Here is a 25,545-nt window from a genome sequence, read left to right as displayed (position 1 = left end):
AATAAAGATGAAGTTTTATTTTATGATACCTCGAGGAGTTCAACAATGTCATGTATATTTACTGTTTAAATCCACAATGTTACGTTAAAACAAACATACTAGTTTTGTGAAGAATTTATAATTTTTTGCACTAATGCACAGAGTCGTGTATGTCATTGATGAAGTAACGAAAAAGCTGCAATTCCCTTTGATCTTTGACACTGCCTGAATATAATGGGCCATTAACATCTAAGTATCCTTTCCTTCCAACAGCTAGCCTTACACTGAAGCAAGCAGTCGATAAAGGTTTTCACCTTTCATAGTTTAAATACACAATATGCAATCTATTCTTACATCATATATTTGTAGTATAAGTCTCCAGAAGTTTGTTCCATGAACTTGTTAAGGAGTAAAAAGTACAGGCCACCAGATCAATTTTCAGTGGAACTTTTAAACTTTTTAGATGTTTTGGATTTTTAAGTTTTATGGATTATTTTATAAGCTAATACCAACTTAAGAAGGGAAGACGGAATGCTGATGGTTTTTTCTGCAGTTTGAAAATTTTTTCCAATTTGGATATAGCGCCCAATAGTCCAGTGTAACTTTTTAGTGTAGTGTGGAAATATCCTTAATATGCAATCATTAGAACAGTTCAGTACTTTGAAAAAAGAATGACAAATTGTAGGCTATTGCAGATGCCTTTTTTGTACACGCCAGGCCCGTGCGCATGGGGGGGGGGTTTGGGGGTTCAAACCCCCCCTTGAAGATTGGGATATATCATATTGTTTCCATATATCAGTTTAATTGTGCTCTATTGCGTTGTCAGTTTACGCGCATGCGCGCGCAAATATTTCCAATCGTTTGATTGCGCGCGCTTTCCGCCTGATTTGTGTTATATACTGTTTAAAAATTGGAGCTCCGACGCGCTACACAATTGGTCGCGCGGGACCAAAAACGGAGCGCGCATGCGCGGACCAGAGCGACGGAGCGTGCAGCGCTCAGTCCTCCTGCAGCCACGAATAGGTGTGAATATTTTGTGTATTAATTTTTAATCTATTAATTATTTAAGTTTCTTCTTTTTTATTTCATAAAATAAGTATAGAACCCCCCCCCCCTAAATAAAATTCTGCGCACGGCCCTGGTACATGCAATTTCCATGTTCACTGTCCATATTAACCTATTTTCTAAGTGTACTGCTAGGTATTTTTCAAAATTCTCCAGAATAATATTACGTACGTACATTGATGTGTATGTAACTACTGATGGGATTTAATTATATTTAGGTATATCCCAAAGGGAAAGAAACAGACATACACATCCATTCCACAATATGTGTCAGTGAGAAGATAATGAGTAGGGAGACAGATAATCACTACACTGTAGGTTAGTAAGTAAATAATGAAACTTTAATGCTGGTTCAAAAATAATACTTGGCCATGACGGATATGTACATTGTAGTGAATAATTGGAGACAGTCAGACAGCCCATTATATTCTGATGGGGTGTGAAATGGACAAATATTTTAGATTACAGAAAGTATGAAAAAGAAGAAAACTGGATGAGATTTATCTATTAGAGCTAAAAAAAAGTACACTGGCATATACAAGTAAGTCCAAGATGAAAAGAATATGTGCGTGGAAGAAAAAAATGGACTTTGGCCAAACTGCTATTGTACATGTCAACTGTGTCATCCAAAAGTACTTGTGAATCGTTCTCAGGAGTTGTACAGGTATTTTGATATTTACTCCATAAGATGTTCACCACGTCACAATGGTTAAGTTGAAAACATTCTCCAGTTTGCCAAGCACCATGATAAGCCGCTAAAATTGTGATTCTAATAGGTCTACTAGGTTGCTACAAAATAGCACCACCAACCTCAATCATGTGAAAACACCAGCTTTAATCCCTGGAAGTTTTAAGATTCAGAACTTGCAGGCCATAATATGGAGGTGTTCCATCCTACTAGAACCAAACTTCATTATAGTTGTTTGTTGCTACTTGGATAGCTGGATAAACCTGATTTTGTAACATTTCCTAGCATGGTTTGGCATTAAGGTTTTCATATATAAGAAAGGGCCCAACAAACTGATACCTTACAATGCCAAGCCAAACGTTTAATTTTCCAGGGTGCTGGGTATGTTGCTCTATCATCCAATGAGGGTTAACGTCAGTCCAGTAACGAACATTGTGCCTGTTAACGTTACCGTTTAGCATGAAAGTTTTTTGTTTTTTAAAGGAGAAGCCGATCTCCTTTTATGCCTTATTCTGTCCGTCCTCATGGGCCACTGGCCTGTGCGAGGATCTTATCAAACAGAATAAGGGGGAGAGTCGATACAGTACAAGGTCGATGGTACTGATAAAAAGTGCAACGGTCACAGATAGGATTCGAACCTGCGCTATCTCTAACTCAGACTTAAAGTCCAACGTCTTAGACCACTCGGCCATCGGCACTCCAAAGTTGCTTCATCTGAGAAAGCAATGTTGTTTAATCTAATTATTCTGCATCATTATTTCACGAAATTCCTCTCAAATATCAATATTGTCCTCACTTAGCTCATGAACTAAACGAATGTTGTACGCTTTATAACTACAAACTGTCCTGTAGAACTTTGAAAATTGATGTTTGAGATATACCTACCTAATGTTTGAGAAACATTTTTGTTGAGGCATGAGAATCTTCTACAATAGACTGTAAAACGTCAAGTGACAATGCTTTGTTTGTAGCCGATTTCGGTTGTCCAGGCTTGGGGCGGTCTTTAACGTTGCCTCTTTCCTGGAAACATTGGATTGTTTTTTCAACTCCTGATTTAGATACAGGATTTCGATTGGAATAAGTGTCATTAAAAATATTCCTTACTTCGTCATAAGATCTCGCCCGATCTCCGTAGCCTCACATCGTCAGGATCACAATATTCATTTCTACGTAAAGTATCACAAAAACACGTTCAAACTTTGTTTTCCAACCAGAAACTGAACATGATACTAAATTTCCTCAAAACTGATAAGATAATGGAGACCTGCCCTGCAGCAGTTAATATCTGTAAAACAGGTTTGGGTTTGTAAGGAAGTGGTTGTCTATTGAAGTAATTTACCTTCTGAATGTGGATGTTCATGTTCTGCCTCAATTAATTTTTAATTAATTTCAATGAGCTGCCTTTTTGTACTCGGTTGAGATAGAAAGCTCTAGTTTCCACTGTTCTTCTTTTTTACCTTTCTTAAGACCTTTCACATGAGGTGTCATTTAATGCATCTTTACATTTAAACATTTTGAGCCGCCCCCTTTTTTGGGAAACGGGCAAAGTTGTAACGGTGACTAAACACAGTTTACTTCTATTTCCTAGAAAGGTGCCCTGAGTTTCATCCCTCGATCTTTATCCATCATAAACTAAACAGAGTGTATCATACTTTTAACTCACACTGTATATATAGACTACATAAACATTATGATCATTGCAATTACTCTTTGTGATAGTGGCTGTGGTTGGCTGACCTACTTATGATGTATTGTTTGGTCTAGATGGGCGAGCACTACAGCTGACTCTTTCAAATGAGGAGACTAAGAGCATCCTCGATTAGATAAATTCTAAACAAACTGCAGCTCTCCTTGTTGGTCTCTCATCCCGTGCTCTATCTGTATGAGTAATAAGTATGAGAGGACACACTGTGAAAAGAGATATATATATATATATATATATATATATATATCTTATATATATAAAAATCTTGAGTCACGATGTATGTTGCCAATAAACTCCAAAACTATATATATATATATATATATATATATATTTGTCCCGGCGGAGCAAGTACTTTCCGTGATTCAATGTTTATTGAAAATAAATAAGGCTATTGCCATCTATACAATTTACCGTATATATATATACAATATATATATATATATATATATATATATATATATATATATATATATATATATATCAAAAGTAAATAAGGAATGTGGGTTTCAGATAGTGAGTGCATTCCATACAGCAGAGGATGCAAAGTCATCTAGTCCACGCTGTGATCTAATCGTTTTACTATATGTCAATTGAGACTTTTTGAAGTGAACAGAGAATAGTGTATCATTCTTACCATAATGTTGTATGATTTGTAGGTCAATTATTCCTTATAAATGACTAAAGATTTTATTATTTGGCATTCTGCCTTATATTCACACAAATACCTGACCTCCTTTGTTTCATTTACTAAAGCACAGGTTGAGATACTTCAATTCACCGCTCGTCACCGATTTGTAGAATTTTTAATTCACTCAACTTCGAAATCGCGGCTCGAGCTAAATCACCTGTCGTGGTTACTTTTCAATTTTTCAAAGAACAATGGGCAAGAGAAATATTTCTAATTCAAGAGCTTTTCAGAACCCATTACTGTATATTAGTGTTGATATGGAACGGTATGAACTGTCTTTATATTTTATTTTGAATTGTATGTAATTGTGAAGTGAAATCTAATTTTTATCAGATAAATTTTAATAAGTTACCTTTTAATTTACAGTAGTACTTTTAAACAGCGTGGCGCCACATTCTTGGCGACAGCTGCATAGTCTTAATGCCGCCCATGTTCATACCAATTATGATTTTTTTCTGTTCATATGTTCACGACGGGTAAATTATCTTATGTAGGTAAATCGGTGTAGAATTATTTATATATATTAACCCTTAGCACGCCGTAGACAGAATAATCCGCGATGTGTTTTGTTCTTATAACGCCAAATACGAAATAATCCGCCGATCGATAAAAATATATTTTATTACTATTTTTGACGTTTATAAGTTCAATACATAAGCCACAATACAAAGTAATGTACTGGCTTGACCAAATAATCCAGTTGCAGCTGTCAGCTGGCCGCAGTAGGTAAACAGTAAATTGTTTTGTTGCCGGCAGCTGTTCTCCCACTCCCGTCCGTACGCCGATGACGATACTATCCGCCATTACCGACTGTCAGTGGAGCACGCATTGTGCCTAGTGATGGGAGAATCGAATACTTTAAAGAATCGAATACAGTGAATTCGAATTCACCCCTGTATTCGAATATGTATTCGAATACTTGTATTCGAATACTTTTGCTCAGCTGAGCGTTTTTAACAGACAGGTCTAGACCTGTCTTACTTGTTTGTCACGAATTCATCACTGTATTCGAATACTTTGGCTTTTGGTGCCCTCGTATAAACAAGTCATACCCATGATATACGAACTTCAGAAGAAATATCTTTGTTTACCTGCTACTTCAGTTCCGTCTGAAAGGCTATTTTTCCACAGCAGGTCCTGTCACTAATTCCCGTAGAAATAAACTGAAGCCAGAAAACCTCAATAATATTTTGTTTTTACACAACTATATAAAATAAATATTCATATTTGTTTTTTACAGCTTAGAATTGTAACTCAGTTATAATATATCATTGCAATAATATATCATATATATTATTTATATAATATATATATGATATACCTATAATATAATATGTATTTTTAAATTTAATAATTATACAATTAATTATACTTTTTTTAAAGTATTAAAATTTGTAATTATTTTTTCAAATTATGAATCTCCCCTAAATTATTCATTTCAAAGTCTCCATATATGTTTTCATTTTAAAACCTCATATGAATACGAATACAGCTCTTGGATATTTTATTTGAATACTATTTGTCAGAATAAACGAATACTCCAGGTTTGAATTCAATTCATCCAGAGAAATTGTATTCATTTCAAAAGTATTCGAATCCATTTGGATGGATATTTTATTTGAATACTATTTGTCAGAATAAAACGAATACTCCAGGTTTGAATTCAATTCATCCAGAGAAATTGTATTCATTTCAAAAGTATTCGAATCCATTTTGATGTATTCGAATATGTGAATACTCTGGCTGTATTCGAATACTATTCGATTCTGTATTCGATTCTCCCATCACTAATTGTGCCTTTGGGAAGTGTTCTTGCGTTGTCATTCCTTATACAAACAGTTGTAAAAAGTTATTGTTACCATGTTTTAGGTGTTATAATAAAGTTTTTATTGTTTCTTTTCTGTTGAGTAATTATGGCTGCAAGTCATGTCCTGAGACCCCATGGCTTCATCCCGATTTTTGTTTTGAAGTTTACCGTACAACTGCCTAAATCAAATATTATCAGAACTTATAAAACTAATCAAGACCAGCATATTACACTTTATTTGTTTTCTTATCCTTGAGTTTTCATATTTTTCATCACATGCATTTGATTACTCTGTAACCTAAATTTGATTTTGATTGTAATATTCTATTATTATGAAAAAATTTGATTATTTTAATACAAGTATTACATTATTGTAAAATTTTCTTTGTGTGACTATTAGTCATTAGGAAGGAATACAAAAATTAGCTTTAAGGAATTTTCATTTTTATTTTTTAACCTTAAATGAGCGTAATCTAAAAAATGACTAAATTTATATCGGCGTTCAAAGGGTTAACTTCAAAGAGAAAATATAGTTTCATATAAAGAATTGCTGATTTAAAATTCCTTCACTATAATAAAATGAATCAGATAGCCTGATACTAGAAGTTAGATATTTAATAACAATTGATCAATGCAATAGAATTTATTAAATCGTTAGAGGTTGTTTTCAAGTGCAAAGCTACCAAAACGGGTTATACATTTAAAATTCAAAGAAAATTAGCAGCTATGTTCAGAAGCGCAATAGCTTAGAGACAGTACATGATTGGTTGAAATGTTATTTTAAATGTGTTGTAGGATATAGCCTTGCAAAACGTGCGTTATGCAAGCTGCACTTATTCACGAAAAAGCGTCTGCACGTGCACTTTCATTGAAGCTGAGACACGATTTACACAATTCTACCCTTACTCGGGAGCTATACAACTTCTGTAAACTAGTAGTTGAGTCAATGGATATGAGAAAAAACTATTATCAACGAGAGTGTAAATTAATGCTTTCACATGTAAAAGTCTGACCATGCTTGAGCTTACCATAAGAGTTGTTAAGTCGAGTTTATCAGTATATTGTGTAAGGAAATCAGTGATTGCTCATGACGTGGTTACATATAGATCACTGTTATGTTTTCTCATAATAATAATTTACTGTAATGTTTTCATTGAAATAGAACTCATTATCATGTTATTTACAATTATGTTGTCATTCAGTACCAAATATTTTTGCCGAGCTAATCTGCAGTAAATTTATTTAAAAAGAATGTACCACAACTATTGTACAATTTACAAGTGTATAATTGTAGCCTAGGATCATAGATTGCCAAAAAAACGTAGCTTCTTTATAACTGGAAGTGATTCGCATATCGTTATTGGTTAATTAACCCATCATGACAAGCGGCAACTGAAACAGGCATAACTTGTACTGGTCCCTCCTCCTTAGACTAATGGATAAAGTCCCGGCTCTCTAACCTAACAGAAATCACAGGTTCAAATCCCAGGGAAGGCCAATCAAGCATAGACAGAAATAAACAGTGTACTTCGAAGCCAGAATAGCTAAGCCGATGCTAAAAAATCTTATACTGATAAACAAAACGATCATTCGTTAGACGATTCGAGGAAGAAATCGACCTCGACAGAGGCCTTGCTTCGACTAAGACAATCGATCAGAAAGTTATAACAGTCATGACATGGTTAGGGTTAGATTTAGTTGTCAATGCGAGTGTTTTGCTCAAGAGGTTACATTTTTACAGCACAACGAGTACAGCAAATAAAATAAGTATGAGATTGCTTTCTAATTCCGCGATTTCTTCTAGATTAAAAGGGAAAGTTGCTGTTGTTACCGCATCAACTGATGGGTGAGAACATTAAAATTATATTAAAAATTACATGGGTCTATCCATGTAATTTTTATATCCAGTTTATTTATATTTTTCACATTGTTGTTGTTTTTGACTTGATAAAGCATTAAATCACGTTATTTTAACCTCAGATAGCTTAACATATAAGACATATTAAAAGTCCAGAGTCCACATCATAACATTCTTGTACTTTGCACAGACATACATTGATTAAAATGCTCTTGTTCTTTGTTTTCAGAATTACATTTTTCATATTACACTTCCTTTTAAACTATATTTATAACAATTTAATTTTATCTTATTTTGGATTTGTTTGTCCTCATTTTATGAGACATCTCATTTCATGCATAGTTTTAAGTTTTAAAAATAGAGTCAATTGGGTTCCAGAGAGAGTTTTCCCACAATAAACTCAATAAAATGTTGTTATTGTTCTCGCAGCCTGTATTGATTGTTGTGCATTAATTTAGTGTATTGTTTGTAATTTACTGTTTGTATACTTTATGGTTTTTCTATTGGAATGAAATAATTTTTTATATATCGATTAGTATAATCATCGATACTTAATATTAATTTATTGAATACGCGTTTATAGATCATTTCAACATATCTATAGTCATAATAACAATAATATTTTTAATTAATAATATGCTCATAGTGATAATCCTAGGGGTAGGGTACGATAAGCGGACCCGGTTTTTTATATCGAAATTGGCAAACGATATTACTTAATCATAACCATCGATATAATCAATCGATACCGATTAATTATTTTGTACAATTAACTGAAATAATCCATATCAACAGCTGTAAACACTTAAAAATAATACACTTGTAATGTAATATTTCAATTTTATATAAGTAACATTTGATTATTTAAAATGACAGTCAATTTTAGAAAACTACACAACATTGTTTGGAAAGATGATAAGACATGTTTTTCATGACTTCAACATGACTCGTGTGGAAAAACCCATTATGTGAAATTCGTGGGAAAGAAACTGTAACTGTGAGAGGAGCAAATATGATCGTCTTCAGTTTTCCTAATTTTGGTTATAATAATTTGTTTGATCACTGTAAATATTAGATTCATATTTTAATTTAAAACATGATTGTTATTGAGAACTATAGATACTTTATATCGATTGATAGTCTTGGATTTCAGATGCGAATATTAGCTATCGATGATTACATTCTTCGATATAAAAAACCGGGTCCGCTTATCGTACCCTACCCAATCCTAGAAATAATAAATGAACTCTAACCATCAAATGGTTAGAGCTGGAAATAAAAATAACTCATAAATAATAATGAAATTGTAACGACATAACAAACGTACAAAATATGCGTAATTATTTATATGTTTTCTGCTGGGTAACAATGATTAACCACTTTCAAAAAGTTGTTGAAGCATCCTCTCTAGAAAACCGTACTGCTCTTCTATGCAAATACTCACAGAGGTGATCTGCAAGCAGGTCGGCTGATATTCCACTTTTTAAACTTTGTCTCACGGTCATCCACAAGACTGTCTGTTATTACCTATAAAGGAATATATTTATTATATGAAAAAGTGTTTATAGTTTATACAAGTTTAAATATATTGTATAATTGTTCATTGTCAATTTTCAAAAATCAGTATCAGTTGGTTGTATCAAAAGTTATAATTAAGTAATATCGTTTGCCAATAACAATATAACAAACCGGGTCCACTTATCATACCCTACCCCCAAATTGTTCAAAAGGTGGATGTTGGATAACAAACAATTAACTATAATTCAAAACTTGCATTCAACAGTTGTGATAAAGTATTCTTAAGTTCAACTGAATACTAGCACTAATTAAGTTGATGGAAAAGTGCCTAAAAAGAAATGTTAACATCGTTACTCTTTGCTAGAGTAGCCTACTGTCTTGTTACAGCAAAATGTCATTATTGTTTCCCATGTAGGCATTAAATTAATCTTCCAGGGGTAGCGTCATAGAGTTTATCTATGGGCACTAGAAATAAATCACAGAGTTTTGTGTTTTCAGTTAGTGTTGCACAAATTAACTGTTTAAACTAATATAATGCAACTCGTGTTTGACATTTTGAGATGGCAGTATCATGTGAAAACTTAAGTTACTTTTCTTGTGACTAAACTGGAAGGGATGTCTAAATTTCAATTTGATCTTTATATTTATCCAAGCAAGTTGTATTTTTCTAAAAAGTTAAGATGCTCAAAGTAATATTGTATTCTGAATACTTTTTAGAATAGGTTTTGCGATCGCTAAGCGACTTGGTGCAGAAGGAGCTAATGTGGTTGTCAGTAGCCGAAAGGAGAAAAATGTATCAGAAGCAGTCAAGAAACTGAAGGATGCAGGCTATAATGTTGCTGGAACGGTGTGCCATGTTGCTAAGGCAGATGACAGGAGGAGGTTACTTGATACTGTAAGTGTTCATTTTTGGTCTATTGTAAGTACTTAAAACGTTAGCTTACCGTTTTGACAGTTATTGAATTACTGATTGTATAAATAACTCTTACCAACAAAGTGTACAAATGAAGCTTATTAAATTTGTTACTATGTCACATGTTAATGTCAAGTGAATGGACTCAAGTTTGTTCACAAATGTATTTATTCTAGTTTTCTCGTTTCCATCATGGTTTTAAATGTGACCAATGTAAAAATGTTGACTAATGCCAAATCTCGCGGAGTGACGTACATCATCATCAAATATGATGATACCTTAAAAATGAAGCTTCCTACAAAATTTCAAGTCTATAACTCAGTTGACAAAGTGCTGTGATATTAAATAAACTAATTTGTTTAGGCTGTTGAACACTATGGAGGCATTGATATCTTGGTGTCCAATGCAGCAGTCAATCCCACCGTTGGACCAGTTTTAGATGTAAGTTGCAGTAAGGAACCACATATCTGTAAAGTGAAGTCAGTTTTATGCGGATACTATTTAGACATTAAATAAATTGCATTATATGAGTCTCTAAACTAAAATTGTATAAAAAGCAAATCATTCCGGTGAATTTTTTAAATATAAGAAAATTTAAGAGTTATTTGCTGAAGAATAAAATATTTGCTAAAAATAAACAAGTAATTTTGATCTTTACTATTTTCATCAATTTTCTTGAGAACCTTCAGAACATCATTTAATGGGAACGATTAAGAAAAAGTGATCATTTGCATTTAATTATGAATACTAAGTCATAATGATACACTTAAAAATGTTTAAAATGTAATATAAAAGTTATTAAAGAAACTACTGATATTTTTTAAGTTCTCTGCCTAATTTTCTCAAGTTATAAAATTTTTACTATTAATACAAGAGTAAATTATATCAGAGTACACTTTACCATCTAATATAAATGTAAGACACATTTATGTATAGGAGTGTAGTAGTTATAGTAAATTAATTTATATGATTATAAATTGCAATGTCACTCCCATTAGATATTTTAAAATAAAATCATCCATTCACCTACAAAATGCAAGTACTTTTTTACACTACCAATTAGATCACAGGATGCTCTAATTTTAAAGCAAGTACTATGATTATCTACCTATATTTAATTTTTATCTCTATCTAAAATTTGCAGTACTATCTTAAGTAAATAATGTGTCAAAAGTTATTTATGATAATTATTATTTGGTCTTGATGTCTTGTTCATGTCAAATATAATATTTTAGAATAATTTTCAGGCTAGATAGAAATGTAAAGTAACATGTTTGTTATTTTTTAGTGTGCTGAAGAAGCATGGGACAAAATATTTGAAGTTAATGTAAAATCAGCGTTTATGTTGTCAAAAGAAGTGTTACCTTATTTGAAGAAGCGGAATGGAGGCTCAATTGTTTATATTTCCTCCATTGCTGGCTTTCATCCATTAAATGTAAGTAGGCCTACGGAGTATTACCTAACCCTCCAAGTGCTGATTGCATTTTTCCCAGCGCTGAACCATTTTTACTGCCTCGTGTATATTTGCAGGTTTGTTTTTCTATACTATGTATTTTTTAAAAGTAGAGGCTTACTATTATACATATTTTTTTAAGAATTTAAGGAGAATAGCATATAAACAAAAAAAATCACACACCTTTATCTAAAATATGTGTATTGGCCAACTTTTTGTAAAATTTGCAAATCTTTGTATGTCTTTTGATCTATTGATATTATGAAGTTCCTGCTAGTATTGTTTGAAAAACCACTGTGGTTTTCTAGTAATACCTGTTCTTTGCATCTTGTTTTATTTCTTGTAAATACATCACAATAAACCTTTATCCCCTTCCATTCTTTATCTGAATAGAATAGAATTAATAGAGTATCTGTTTTTACAAGTAGACATTACTTTGATTTGTATTTCTACAAATACGATTTTGTTGAATTTAATAATATCAGCAGTTTCATTTGATTTGTAATTTAAAATAATGTTATTGGTTTGCAATGTTTGTGTATGCCTGTAAACATAGGGCAGCTAAACCTCTCTTTATTATGCAAAATAGAAAAAATTAACAAAATATTATTCTATATAGTAATTCATCAGTACAAGGTTGGAAGGTGTCACCTCTTATTTTTGAAAAACAACATGAGAAACGGATTTACAACTTGTATTAAAAAGGTAAAATAAAAATAATTTTTCCTGTATGTTATCCTTAAAACATAGTATGTAATGTAAATACAACTGTAATATCATATCTAGTTGAAACTGTAACAACCAGAACTACAAAATATAAATGTAAGTAATTTTATCTATTTCTCTTATTTCTTAGCTAATTTTATTCGGAGTGGTTAATTGAATTTATCTATTTGCAAAAGATGGTGGCAGTACAGAGAAAAGGGGCACTCCAGATTGCAAGTGCTTACCGAACTTTCCTTGGTGGCAGGAGCCATCTCAATCAACTTCGAAAGGAAGCGGGTAGATGAAGGGAACAGTGTGGTAACTTGCACTGAGGCTGGAAAACGCACGATGAGGGACTGGCAGAAACGATGGCTGCTAGAGAGCAGAGAATGTTCGACGTCTAGTTTGATTAAAGACCTAAGAGAATGGGTGAAGCAAGAACATGGGGAGGTAAATTTCTACCTCACCGGTTATGGCAAATTTCAAGCGTACTTGTTGTTTAAGATGGGTAAATTTGAAAGCTCGAAATGTCACTATGGAGATGTGGAGCAGAACGACACCAACCATATGTTGTTCTTCTGTAAACTGTAAACGAAAGGAGACTTGAGATTGCTATAGGCCAATTCTCATTGGATACAATCGTTTGGAAAATTGTCTCTGACAGGTAGATTTGGAATAGTGTGTCTTTGCTTATGTAGAAAGGGTGCTGAAAACCGAGAAATCAGGTAATACCTGCCTACTGATGGTCTGATACTGTAGGAGCCGTCTGTTGGCTTAAGTAGGCTCTCTCATGAAGTAATGTGGAAAGCAGTCCCGAGGGGAGTGATGCCTAGGCCGGTGGGTGCGAGTCCTACATACCAGTGAATTTCACTAATGGTGCATGCTACCCCATAGATAAAAACAAAAAAATACAAATAAACCAATGGATTGGAAAGGGTTTAATCAATCAATTATTTATTCTCACAATATGAATTAAACAAATTTAATGTATGTCAAATACATAACAACCTATAACCCAAATATAAAATCAATAATAATTAATTCTAACTGAACATATTTAGTTGGAATATAATTACAGAATTAAGTTCCATAGATACTATATTAATGTCTGTAGTCGAGTGAGCATTCACTATTGTTATATTTCTATAAATACAATTTGGTTGAATTTAATACATTTGACATCAGCTGTTGTAAACCTATAATCCAAAGATAAGATTGATAACAATAAGTACTGCATATCATGATAATGAATTGATGATAAACTAGTTAGATGCTCGGAGCTTACTCAGTTAACAAGAAAGCATTACTGGGCCTGATGAGGACTACCGTTACTGACTTGGTTGGAAATACATTACGGTTAACTGTCGGGTTCCAGGAATAATAGAAACCCATTTTTAAATTGCTGTGACTTTTAGTAAACCAATCTATTGTTGGCTGTCATCAGATGCTCGGAGCTTACTCAGTTAGCAAGACAGCATTGCTGGGTCTGACAAAGGCTGCTGCTGCAGACTTAGCAGGAGATAACATCAGGGTCAATTGTCTAGCTCCAGGAATAGTAGAAACCCGTTTCTCCAGTGCTGTAAGTTCTTTTACATTAAGTTATGTAAAGTAGGTGAGTTATGATTTTCTGTTATGTGTTTAATTAATTCATTAATTGTGTTAACTAGACAATGATCAGTTTTAAAGTTGATTTGGCTTTAACACCATTGTATCAGTTTATACATTGTTTACTGATGAAGTTACAGGGTGTCTACTGCTGAAGTATAATGAAGATCAGTGACTTTCAGTGGCATTTGAATCAAACAGTTTATGACCTTTGACGGAGCCTTAAAAAACCATTACAAAAGTAATGTACAAAACCAACATCTTTACAAAGTAATATTGTATGGTCTATTTTACTAATTAAACTTGGAAATAGTAACAAGCTAATCAAAAACTAAAATTTCGAATCTGAATAAAAAAAAAATTGATTCCTGATTCTTGAATATTGATTCCTAATAGATTTTTTTTAGCTTCAAAATGATTTAAACTAAATCACCATTCTAATTTCTACCATTCTTAAATATTTGGAGAATGTCCGATAATATACAAGATAAACCAATAATACCTCCCAATCTTGAAGGGATTTGCAGAGGTTCACAAAAATGTTTTAGAATATTTCAAACCACTCTTACCATTACAAAAATGTAAAAATAAAACAAAATATTTTATAGAGAAAATATTTATGTAATTACAAAAAAGTAAAAAAAAATTGCTGATTGTTTCCTTCTTGTCCCAAGCAGTTGACATCCGCATGTTAACTCAGAAGGTGCTTTACATTGCACAAACATAAATATAGAAAATATAAATTGAGAGAAAAATATTCTCTTCAAAAGCAAGATAATTTTATTAATTATGTCATCTATCTACGCTTTTAATAAACAAACAAGGTTTAGTGTTTAGTAATTTGTATACTGTTGGTTAGCCGATAGCCAATGATGCGACGGGTTTGTTGTACAACAAATTCGATCAATGAATCCCGTAAATCGATCTCGAATCCGAATCTTTGTGGAAGATTCAGTGGATTTGAGATCCAGCTTCGACATATCACTGTTTGAAAATAAATCTTTAGACTGAAAAAACATTTTTACAGCATTAATCTTACCTTATTGTGTGTGTTTGTCAACCAAAGAAATATTAATACATCACTTGTAAAAAATGAAGACAATTCTGTTAACATAAATTCAAAAAGAGAACAAAATATTACAAAAGTATGTTTTAGCAATCGGTACTTTGACATCGGCAAATATATGCAGCAGCGTTGCTGCAATGCATGCAGTATATACAAAACTGCAGGTGAAATATTACACAACTTGGATAATTTATTTATTAGGATATCTATCTATGAGTTTTCATACAAAAAGAACAACAAAATCACATTTTTGCGATCGTTAATGTGTATAATGCTTATTAACTATCGTCCAGGAATATATTTATTTACGGTGATGAATGAACGTAAATATTGGAAATATTAACTGCAAGCAAAATATTATTTTAATCACTATTTATTATCGTTATAAAAAAAAAAAACAGATATTTTAAACAGAAAATTTTGGGGACAAAATCATAATCCATGACTTTTCAGGGACTTCAATAAGCCTTAACGGTTTGTAAGTTTTAAGTTCGACAATCAGCAAAATTTTATAAAACATGGCATTTAATTTAAAATTTGCTAGTTTTTGTCTGCTGTTACATTCTTTCCATTGGACAAAATTGCTTTTCAGGTAGCAATTTTCACTTTGGAGAATAGTAAAAAAATATTAGAACAAATCTGTAATGCATAACAATATTTTTATTTGACTTTTGCAATTTAGCAAATTTGTAAAAGTTTTCCTAAAATAATTTATAATGAAAATACTGTTAATATCTTCACACAGCTAATTATATATTTTATTCCACATGCAATGATAAAACCTTTTTATATCTTGGTAGGATGATTTCAAAATATTATAAATATACATCTCAAACAACTTTCATGTATCACATGTAACAAATTTTAACTGAACATTTATAATTTTACATAACATAATATAAATCTACATTTTCTGAGAAGACCATATTGCAATGCACATTTAGTGCAGACGTTCTTGGTTTGACAATTGTAAATAAGCTTGCCAAGTGCTGACAATAGGATACCATTTTGAATTATTTACATTTCACATATATAGGATTGCTGTTGGAAAATAGTTTTAATGTGAATAGTTAATATTGGAAGTACACTAAGCACAGTGAAACTAAATTAAAACAGGATTTTTTTCACCTATGCCCAGGATAGCATCATATGTCATATATAGTTTGGTGAGAATGCTTTAAAAAATTCCTGTTCTCTGTAGTTTGTTATTTATAGTTGTTCTCACAAACATGATTTAATTTAACCAAGTATAAAACTAATTAAAAACGTATAATTTCTCTTTAGCTGCTTAAATATTGAATTTTATAAATATTGAATTCCCAAGTGGCCTAATTGATTATAAAGGGAAATTTATTAATATTATATAATGCTATAATTTGAGGTTTCACATACTTTAATTATAACTTTTGCAAACAATTGATTCATAAATAAAAGTTGATGCCTATTATGGACAAAATTACAATCAAAGGCATTGTATGACACATGATTTTGTGTTCCGGTAGCTATATAGTGGCATGGTTGTGTTATTTAAAACAGAAATGTACTATTCAAATTAAAATGTAAATAAGATTCATGTGGAACAAAAGTTCAAAATAATGAGATATTTGAAGAAGCAGCCAACCCCATGTGCCTTTTTGTGTCATTCCACCTAGTTTGCTCCTTAACCTGTTGACGAGTGCGCACGGCATTTGCCGTGCCGCTATGACGGTCCATAGTGAGTGCCTCATTGACCAGTGACAAACCTTTGGGGAGTAAAATAAAAAAAACTTTTAAATGTTAATAAACTTATTTATAATAGTTTAAGTTTATGTAAAAATACATTGTAGATTGTTAAAAGCAATAATTTTGTTTTAAAACTTTGCTAGTGTGTGTGATACTGCTCAAAACAAGGATATATACAAAGGGTGACCTCACATGTTGAACATTCATAGCTGGTTTCTTTTCTTCTTTGTCCAGTTCGAGTGGTGTTTTTGCACACATAGCACTGCCTCAGTAGTTTATGCTTCTTGCCGTGAAATGATTTTCTAATAGTTGTCGGATCAGATTTATCCTAAAATCCATGATATGCAATCTTACAGAAGGGTTTTTTTCTTCTGGTATTCCTTGAACATGAAAAAAGAGTTCAAAACACATATGTCAAGTAAATGGTAAAACACTTTAGTGTATCACTTGATGGTTTTCTTGTCGTATCGTTAAATGAAATCATCATGTCGGATTTGTCTACAGCTCCCATATTTGCGTTGTAATTTGTGACACATTTTGGCTTTAGCTTGTTTTCAAATGACCTGGTGTTCACATTAGTCATCTCACTTGTGTCAACTGTAGACAACATTGTCACTGGCCTCCTGTCACACCATCTTACTACTAGCATTTTTTCGTTATGCCGAGCTACCATTTCACCTTTCTTCATTTTTTTTGGGTAGACATGGTACATTTATTCTTGTGGCATTCAGTGTTCCAGTCCAGTATCTCTGTCATACAACCAAGAAAACAAATCTGGGCTTGAGTACCAATTATCCATGTATAATACATGACTTTTACCCAGGTATGGTTGTATTAGAGTCATAATTACCTTTGAAGACAACCCACTCTCATTTGTTTGATTAATGTCAACATTAGTGCCTTTTTCTGTGTATACTATAAAATCTAAACCATACCAGATTCACAGTCACAGACCACAAACAATTTTATCCCAAATCTCTTTTGTTGGGAAGGTATTGCCGGAAAGACAGTCGACCCTTCCACAACATCAAGCTTTCATCTACAACTAAATTTTGAAAGGGATTTAGTACAGATGAAAATCTATTTCTCAATGTTTCGATCAGTGTCCGAATTTTATACAGCTTGTCACCACCCGTATTGTGACAGTTGTCGTCAAAATGGAGCATTCTCCTTAAATTTAGATATCTGTCCTGGGAAAATATTTTAGAGAAAATTGGTGTTTCTATGAGTGGATCTGTAGACCAGTACTGTTTCAGACAATTTTTACAAATAGGGCATGGCTGTGACTGGTCAGTTTGTAAAGGGCTTGTAGGAAGGCTATCATTGTTATAATTGTCAAATTGGCCTTCTGTACTTACGGTTAAGTTTTCAGAAGAAGGTGAAACGTTCTCAAATAAGTCTGTAGCTTCATTTTCAGAGTCACTGTCAGTATACTCTTCATCCGACTCCAACACATCACCTTCACTTATGTCTCTATACAGTTCACATCTAATTTCATCACTTCTGTCAATAAATTCCATGATGCAACTTTAGACGAACACAGTATTTAAAAAAACAAGTAACATTTACTCTTATGAATAGCACAATGGTGGTGACTGTACAGTAACCTATAACAAGCAGGCTAAAAGCGCGCCAAAGTTCTTAACCTGAATGAAAATATAAAATAGTTTTAAAAGTTATCACCAGGTGCCACCACCATACAGAACTAGCAACACTGTACAGCGACACTATTAGGAACAACTGAAAAGTTTCAAAAATCTCTGCTAGACGTCACAGTAAGTCAGTGAGAACGAACTGACAGTCATTAGTCTGCAACGGAAAATGCCGTGCTCCCTCATATGGGACCAAACGGCAAATGCCGTGCGCACTCATTTGGGTATGTTTTGCGGCACTCGTCAACAGGTTAATCTCAAATGCATTGCAGGAAATGTAATGTTAGGCTTAAAATTAAAATATCAGCAGGGGTAGATAAAGTATTGTCTCTATTTTCCTAAATATTATAAATGAGTTTGTATTTCAACTCACTTACATAATAATTCTCTTTAATAAGTTCATAGATATAGTCAAGTATGATTCTAAAACTCATGAAGCTACAAATGAATAATCTGAAAATTTTATATCAATATCCATTCTATAAGAACAAAAGAAGAGAAGGCATATTAAATTGGCATATTCTTATGCTTTAAAAACAAGTCCCTTTAACAAATTTTGTGGAGAATTGTTTGAAATTAATAGTGTTTATCAATACATTTTAATATATTAAAAATTGTATAAACATCTTTATATTATTGATGAACATTAAAAAAAATTCAAATAAGTTGAACTATTTTTACTTTGTGTTTATATGTAATATATCAATTAAACCTATTTTAATTTTCAGCTGCACGAGACTGAAACAGCCAAAGAGATAGCATTGTCAATGATTCCTATGAAGAGGTATGATCTTTTAAATATTTTAAATTTATAGTTACAAATAATAATGCGGATTTACAAATTTATCATAGCTTTCAAATGTTTGTACAGTTATAATTATTTCTTTGTATGGAAATCATATTTATGATAAATAACATTAAAGATTTTTTGACAGGTTTGAAAATTACTTGTCATTACAGAAAGAAGTAAAAAGTACATTTACATTGAGGGATTTTAATATTGATGTCATGAAGAACTGTAAACAACCTGACTAAGAGAAATTTATTAAATATGTATGGTTTCCACATTAACATCCAAACATCAAGTAGGATATCACCACATTCTGCCATTAGTATAGACAATTGTACTTAGTAACTTTTACATTTAAGATTCAATGCTGAGTTGGGTATATCAGGCCTCAGAGCACTTTTTGTTCCATTAATTCAAAAATTAAACTCTGAGAATAATAATTATTATAAGTGGATTAACACACATATTTTTCCAAAAAAGATTTTCAATAATTTTTAGAATTTATCAAAACTTTAGAATGGCACATAGACAAAAGTTGTACAGTTCAAGAAAATTTTAATTAATTGTTTTAATACAGTTAAGGTTACTTTTTATAGTAATTTTCCTCTAAAATCCAGGTCAAGGAAACCCATAGTTGTAAAAAAGAAATAGATGACTCAGAGTTTAATTAAATCTAGCAAAAAAAGAGAAATGGCTAAAATAGTGAAGCAAATCACTAATGATGAGTTCCTATGTTATTTTAAAATGTACCACAAAAATATTTAAAAACAATAATAAAGCTAAAAAAGGCATATAATGATATAAAGTCATATAAGAAATGTAAAACTGCTTGGGTAATTAAAGTTGGATTAGGGAACAAAACAATTGACCCAGATTTCTCAGTTAGTCAAGTACAAACAAGATCGCTTACAAATGCATATGCTATTACCAAATACTTTAGCAATAAATTTATAAATGTTTCTGATAAATTAAGAGCGCAACCCTCAGTGGAAAATTCTGAAAGATTATTGTACAACAAACATTCTAATCGACTGCTACTTTTTGTTCCAAACACAGTGACTGCTGAGGTTGTGAAAAAATATTTGAAAACAAAAATTCTATGGGATGGGACAAATTCCAGTGCACATTATTAAAAAGTCTGTTAATCACGTAACTTTACCCCTATCTCATTATTAACCAATCTTTTCAAGATGGTGTTTTTCCTTATCAATTAAAATGTGCTGAAATTAAACCTCTTTTAAAAATGGAAATAAAACACACCCAAACAATTATTGAGGGGTATCAGTATTTCATGTCTAATTTTTTGAAAAAATATAATGAATATACCTTTAGACACAAAACAGTTTAGATTTAGACCTAAGAGTAACACAATTTCATTGAATCATATCTCAAATGTTGTAAACAAAGAACTACTGTTATAAAAAAGGGTTTAAAATCAGTATCTGAGTGGGAAGAAGTTAGATCGGTGTTCCGCAAGGTTAAATTCTGGACCCACTTTTATTTTTTATTTAATTAACGGCATGTCATCAAACTAACACACAATGCCATTTTATTTGCTGATGACACATCAGTAGTGATCCAAGCAAGCAATTTGGAAAATCCTGTTCAATACATTAAAGGGACAATTGCAGAATTATCAAATTAGTTTTCAGTAAATGGCCTGAAACTAAACAGTGATAAAATGAAAATCATAGAATTTAAAACTTATGAAAATAAACAAGCAGTAAATTTGACTCCTTTGTAAGGGCTCTGATTTATCAATTGTTTTTAGGATTGGACATAGACAACCATTTAAACTGCAGTAATGACGTAAATTTGGTGCGTAGTAAATTCAATAAAGCTTGTTTACAGATGTTAGTTTTTAGAAATACAATTGATTTAAACACAAGAGTAACGATTTATTACGGTATTTTACACCCAATAATGCAATACAAAATTTTATTGTGGGGCAATACCAAAAAGTAGATGTAATTTTTTAAATAATAAAAAGTGTATTAGATATATAACTTTTTCTGCAAAGAGAGGCTCATGTAAGCCCTTATTTAAGAAACTACAAAATTTAAGCGTTCCTTCGTTATATATTTAAAATTGCTTACTTTACATAAAAGAAAACTTAAATGATATGTATCAAAACCAGCATGTTTATTATTACTGCAAACAACACAAAACTGATTATCAATCACAGAGTGGTTTGGCTGTGATAAGTTTATAATTGGTATTTGTTGGACAACAGCTAATCACTCTCCCTCACTCATTGATTAAATTTAAACAGTACACACAGACTATGATATAAATTCTTTAACATTTTATATTGGTAGTTCAATTAAATATTTTTACAATGTAATTCCATTTTTAATGTAGTGCAATATCTAACCATAATTTCGATCAAGCAAATTTTCTAAAATATTGACTTAGAAAAGACATCAATGATATAATTTATATGCAATTAAGTTTGATTTAGTTTGTAATATTTTGGTTTCTTGGGCTATAAAACCATTACATTCTTACACGTAACAAATCACCGGTACCGTCCAGAAAGTGGTCTGCTTTTTTGGCAAGAATTTGTTGTAATTAAATTGAATAATAATTTACAAACTCATATTTTTTCCAAATGGTCAGAAATACTTCAAATGACCTTGATGTGCAAACAGTTCAATCTCTACATGATATAACTGGATGGCCCTACACATAAATTATAACAGCCACAGTGCTTAGCAAAGCTCTGTAGTGTGTCTAGTTCATACAGTAAAAACAAACAGATATTGCTATTCATACTTTAAACAGAGAAATGATAAAGATAAAAAATAATTTAAAACAAACTGTGTTTGTACTCTGTTGTAAAAAAAATTATTTTAATTAGGAGGCTAATAAAAACTAATGTCACGTTCCCTTATTGTATTGGAAACGGAATATTTATAAAAATTAAGTTTTTAGTAGTTTAATTATTCATATATTTTTTTACTCTGATCTATTAATACGGAACTCAAAAATTGGCAGCAGTTCCATTTGAAATGGCTGTTGATAAGTTCTTTAAAATAGTTTTCAAATGCCCTTACATACATAACATTTCAAAAGAAGAGAGTCTATTCCTTCCCATCCTTATGAAACAGTTGAGTAATAATGTATCTGCCCAACAAACTCAACTCCTAGATAAACCAAGGAATAAGAGGCCTAACTTTTTAACATTCTTATGGTGATTTTTCTCAGAGCCGATTAGATACCTCTGTATTCTGGTGGAAATAATATTAAGGTTCTTATTACAGTTGCTAAAGTGTAATTGGGAGCAAGTTTTCGGATATTGACTCTGTAGTCAAAGGTTTTTGACCTTAACAAGAAGGAAAAAATTGAACTGTGTTTACAAAATTGAGCAGATAAATGAGAAGAAAAGATTTTTCTTAAAAGTATTGTAGTTTATTAATTTTAATGTTTATATAGTTTTTTTTTTAATTCCAGGTTAGCACAACCGGATGAGATGGCTGCAGTTGTAGCATTTCTATGTTCAAATGATGCATCGTACATAACGGGAGAAACCTTCATTGCTGCAGGAGGCATGTCTTCTCGTCTATAGACCTGGCAGTAGTTATATACAAGTCTTCATTCAATTAAATATTACTAATTTTTGTGGAAAAATATCGAGATATTATGTCTTCAAATAATATTAAGTACATTTTTAGGTAAAATAATTTATAAGATTAATATGTATAATTTAGAACTTTTGAAATCTAAAATCTTCAGTAATTCGTATGCTATATAAATTAATTTCATTTTATATGCATCCTGATATTAGTACAGCACAAGGGAATGAAGTTTTAATTACAAGATTGATATAATTACTAAGGTGTATTAATTAGGTGAATGTATTTTGTACCTCAGTTTTATTCATTGTATAATATAGTGTTACATTTCATTAAAGCAATAGAATACGGTTTTGTTTAACTTTTATTTAACTGGTGAGGAGAACATCATCTTAAAAATGCATCACAGAGTTTACTGTGTCTGTTAACAAACACATACAATCATTTACGATAAGCATGTATACTTTATCATCATCTCAACTGATGGTCCTTTAACACATTTGCTGTGGGTGACAATTGTTGTCATGCAATACTGGCATGCCATACAGATGAAAATGATAGCAGACATCTGCTCGCTTGGCCACCATTGCTTCAGTGTGAGCCTAGCAGTTGCCGTGTTGTGCTGTTTGCCGCGTGATGTGCCTGCTTCATACATTGTTTATTCGCAATCCGTTCGTAGTTCGCAATTTTCGTTCGCTGGCTGTGCTGCATTGTTTATTGTGTGTAGTGTATGGTGTAAGGTGATTGTGTATATGTGTTTATTATTGTATTTAGGCAATATGGAGTACGACAATGAACTAGTGGAAGACTGTATGAGTGAACAGGATGATTCTGATTCAAGTTCAGAGAGTTCTGCTGATGTGAGTTCAGTCCATGTTTATGGACAGTTTTCAGTTTTTTTTCACTATTTGTGCAATTTACAATGTCTTCCGTGAGTGACAGTGCCATTCGGGAGTAATAGACCCGCTTACTATCCTGTGGTACTAAGTGGGGACCGGCACCAGGGGCAGCTGACAATTGTCACAGTTATGATGTCACCAAATCTGACAGTGGGGTTACTTGGACAACCTTTTTGGCTACTAAGTTAAAAAAACAAAATATTTTCCCGCACTTACCGTAACCAGACAAATTTTGTTCAACAGCGAATGTGTTAAGATGGTCCTACCAGTGAGATATGTGAAAAGTAGAATTAAAGTAGTAAATTTTGTTTAACTCTGCTGGAGAGTAGTTATTAAATTCTAACATTTAATAACTCTAACATTTAAGTTTCATCAGAAACTTAAGAAAAAAAGCCAAGGATTAAATGTATGCTGAGCCATTCATGTAAGATTTTGTTAATGCTCTGTAGAACTTTACCATACATAATTATACTGGTTCTACTTTAAAATGTGTAGTATGTAACCTACTCAACTTTTTACTGCTTCGTTAATTATTAAATATTTCTTTGTAAATGGTTATGTTGTTATAATTTTTACTTTGTTATAAATATATATATTCTTAATACATGAGTCGTTTATATTACTCAATTCATTAACCCTTTAAGGAGTGCGTGTAAACCCTACATATCAAGTAAGGACGTCATATGATATATTTTTATAGTGGCCCAAAGGAGTACGGACGTCATATGACGTTTAGCCTCTGCATTTTTGTATTATCGTAAATGCGATGCTATTACTGATTGCCTTTAAGTAGATCTGTCTATAAAGTGGTTCCATCTATCGGCAACATACTTAACTTCCATGTTTATGCTCGCATTCTCTTGTAATCTGAGTTAGGCCAACTTGATTCAGTAGTCCGTGTACATTGAGAGGCCTATGCTCTTTTTTTTGGTAAATATATATTGCAAGTGAGTAAACTATTGAATGTACTACATGTCTTTCTAGAATATAAAAAAGGACTGTTGGCCAATTATGAGGATAACCAGTCTTTATATCGGCCCCATCTAAGAAATGCAAAAGTTCTAAAAGTTAATGTTAACTCGTGTTTCTACACTTAAGCTAATGTTTTATTGTACTCAATCGGCTATAGTGTAATCCAGTTCTATTTGGGTGTAGAGTTCATTGTCCTGATGGTTTAGTAGAATTACGACTAGGACCATCCAAAGTAGACACACACACACATATATATATAGAGGTATAATAAATTTTTGATCAGATACATTGGCTAATATTACATTTAGAAACTGCTCAATAGGATGGTCATTGGGCAGGGGTGGGGGCTGCCATCCAGACTGGTTGAATTTTTTTTAAGGGAAAGCGGCAATGGCTCATTGACATTGTTCTTATTTTCATGTTAACTGAAATAAAATTTGATTCTAGTATCTTGTGCAAATTCCATTGCGTCAGCAATCAAATTAATATGGTTGAACCTTGCGGTAGGGGAAAAAGTTAATCCTTTTATTAAAATTGAAATTTCATTAATATTAACACATTCGAGTCTACGCTCGAGCCAGACGCGAGCGCCATTGTTTAAACCCCCGGCCGGCGCTCGAGCGTGACTCGAGCACAGCTTTGCTGATTGATATACGGAGTTGCTAGAGTGATATTCGAGTGCCGTCTGCTGCATTAGAAAGCCAGCGTTAATGGTCAGTTCAGAACAATTTCGCTAGGCGCTACTACGTCATACCCGCTTGAGGCTTTTGTTTATCCACTGACGTGGCCTGGCGCGTCGTTAGTCTGTCTACGACAACAATCATTTTTTTAGCATTTGAAATTTTTTTGGCAATTAAAATTATTATTTGTAAATATGTATATAGT

The 25,545-nt window shown here is 32.2% G+C and overlaps 1 protein-coding gene across 1 annotated transcript; it reads left to right on the top strand.

The window, feature by feature from the left end:
• The first annotated feature begins 6,581 nt into the window (after positions 1-6,581).
• Positions 6,582-24,292, top strand: LOC124359442 (dehydrogenase/reductase SDR family member 4). Its single transcript, XM_046812186.1, has 7 exons — positions 6,582-7,778; positions 10,026-10,203; positions 10,585-10,662; positions 11,510-11,656; positions 13,824-13,958; positions 19,153-19,208; positions 22,668-24,292. Exons 1-7 carry the CDS (start codon positions 7,606-7,608, stop codon positions 22,780-22,782), a joined length of 882 nt encoding a protein of 293 aa, XP_046668142.1. The 5' UTR covers positions 6,582-7,605; the 3' UTR covers positions 22,783-24,292.
• Positions 24,293-25,545: the final 1,253 nt, after the last annotated feature.

Source organism: Homalodisca vitripennis, chromosome 4, assembly GCF_021130785.1.
Source record: "Homalodisca vitripennis isolate AUS2020 chromosome 4, UT_GWSS_2.1, whole genome shotgun sequence".
Classification (NCBI taxonomy): Eukaryota; Metazoa; Arthropoda; class Insecta; order Hemiptera; family Cicadellidae; genus Homalodisca; species Homalodisca vitripennis.
This window is presented reverse-complemented; position numbering and strand designations above follow the sequence as displayed.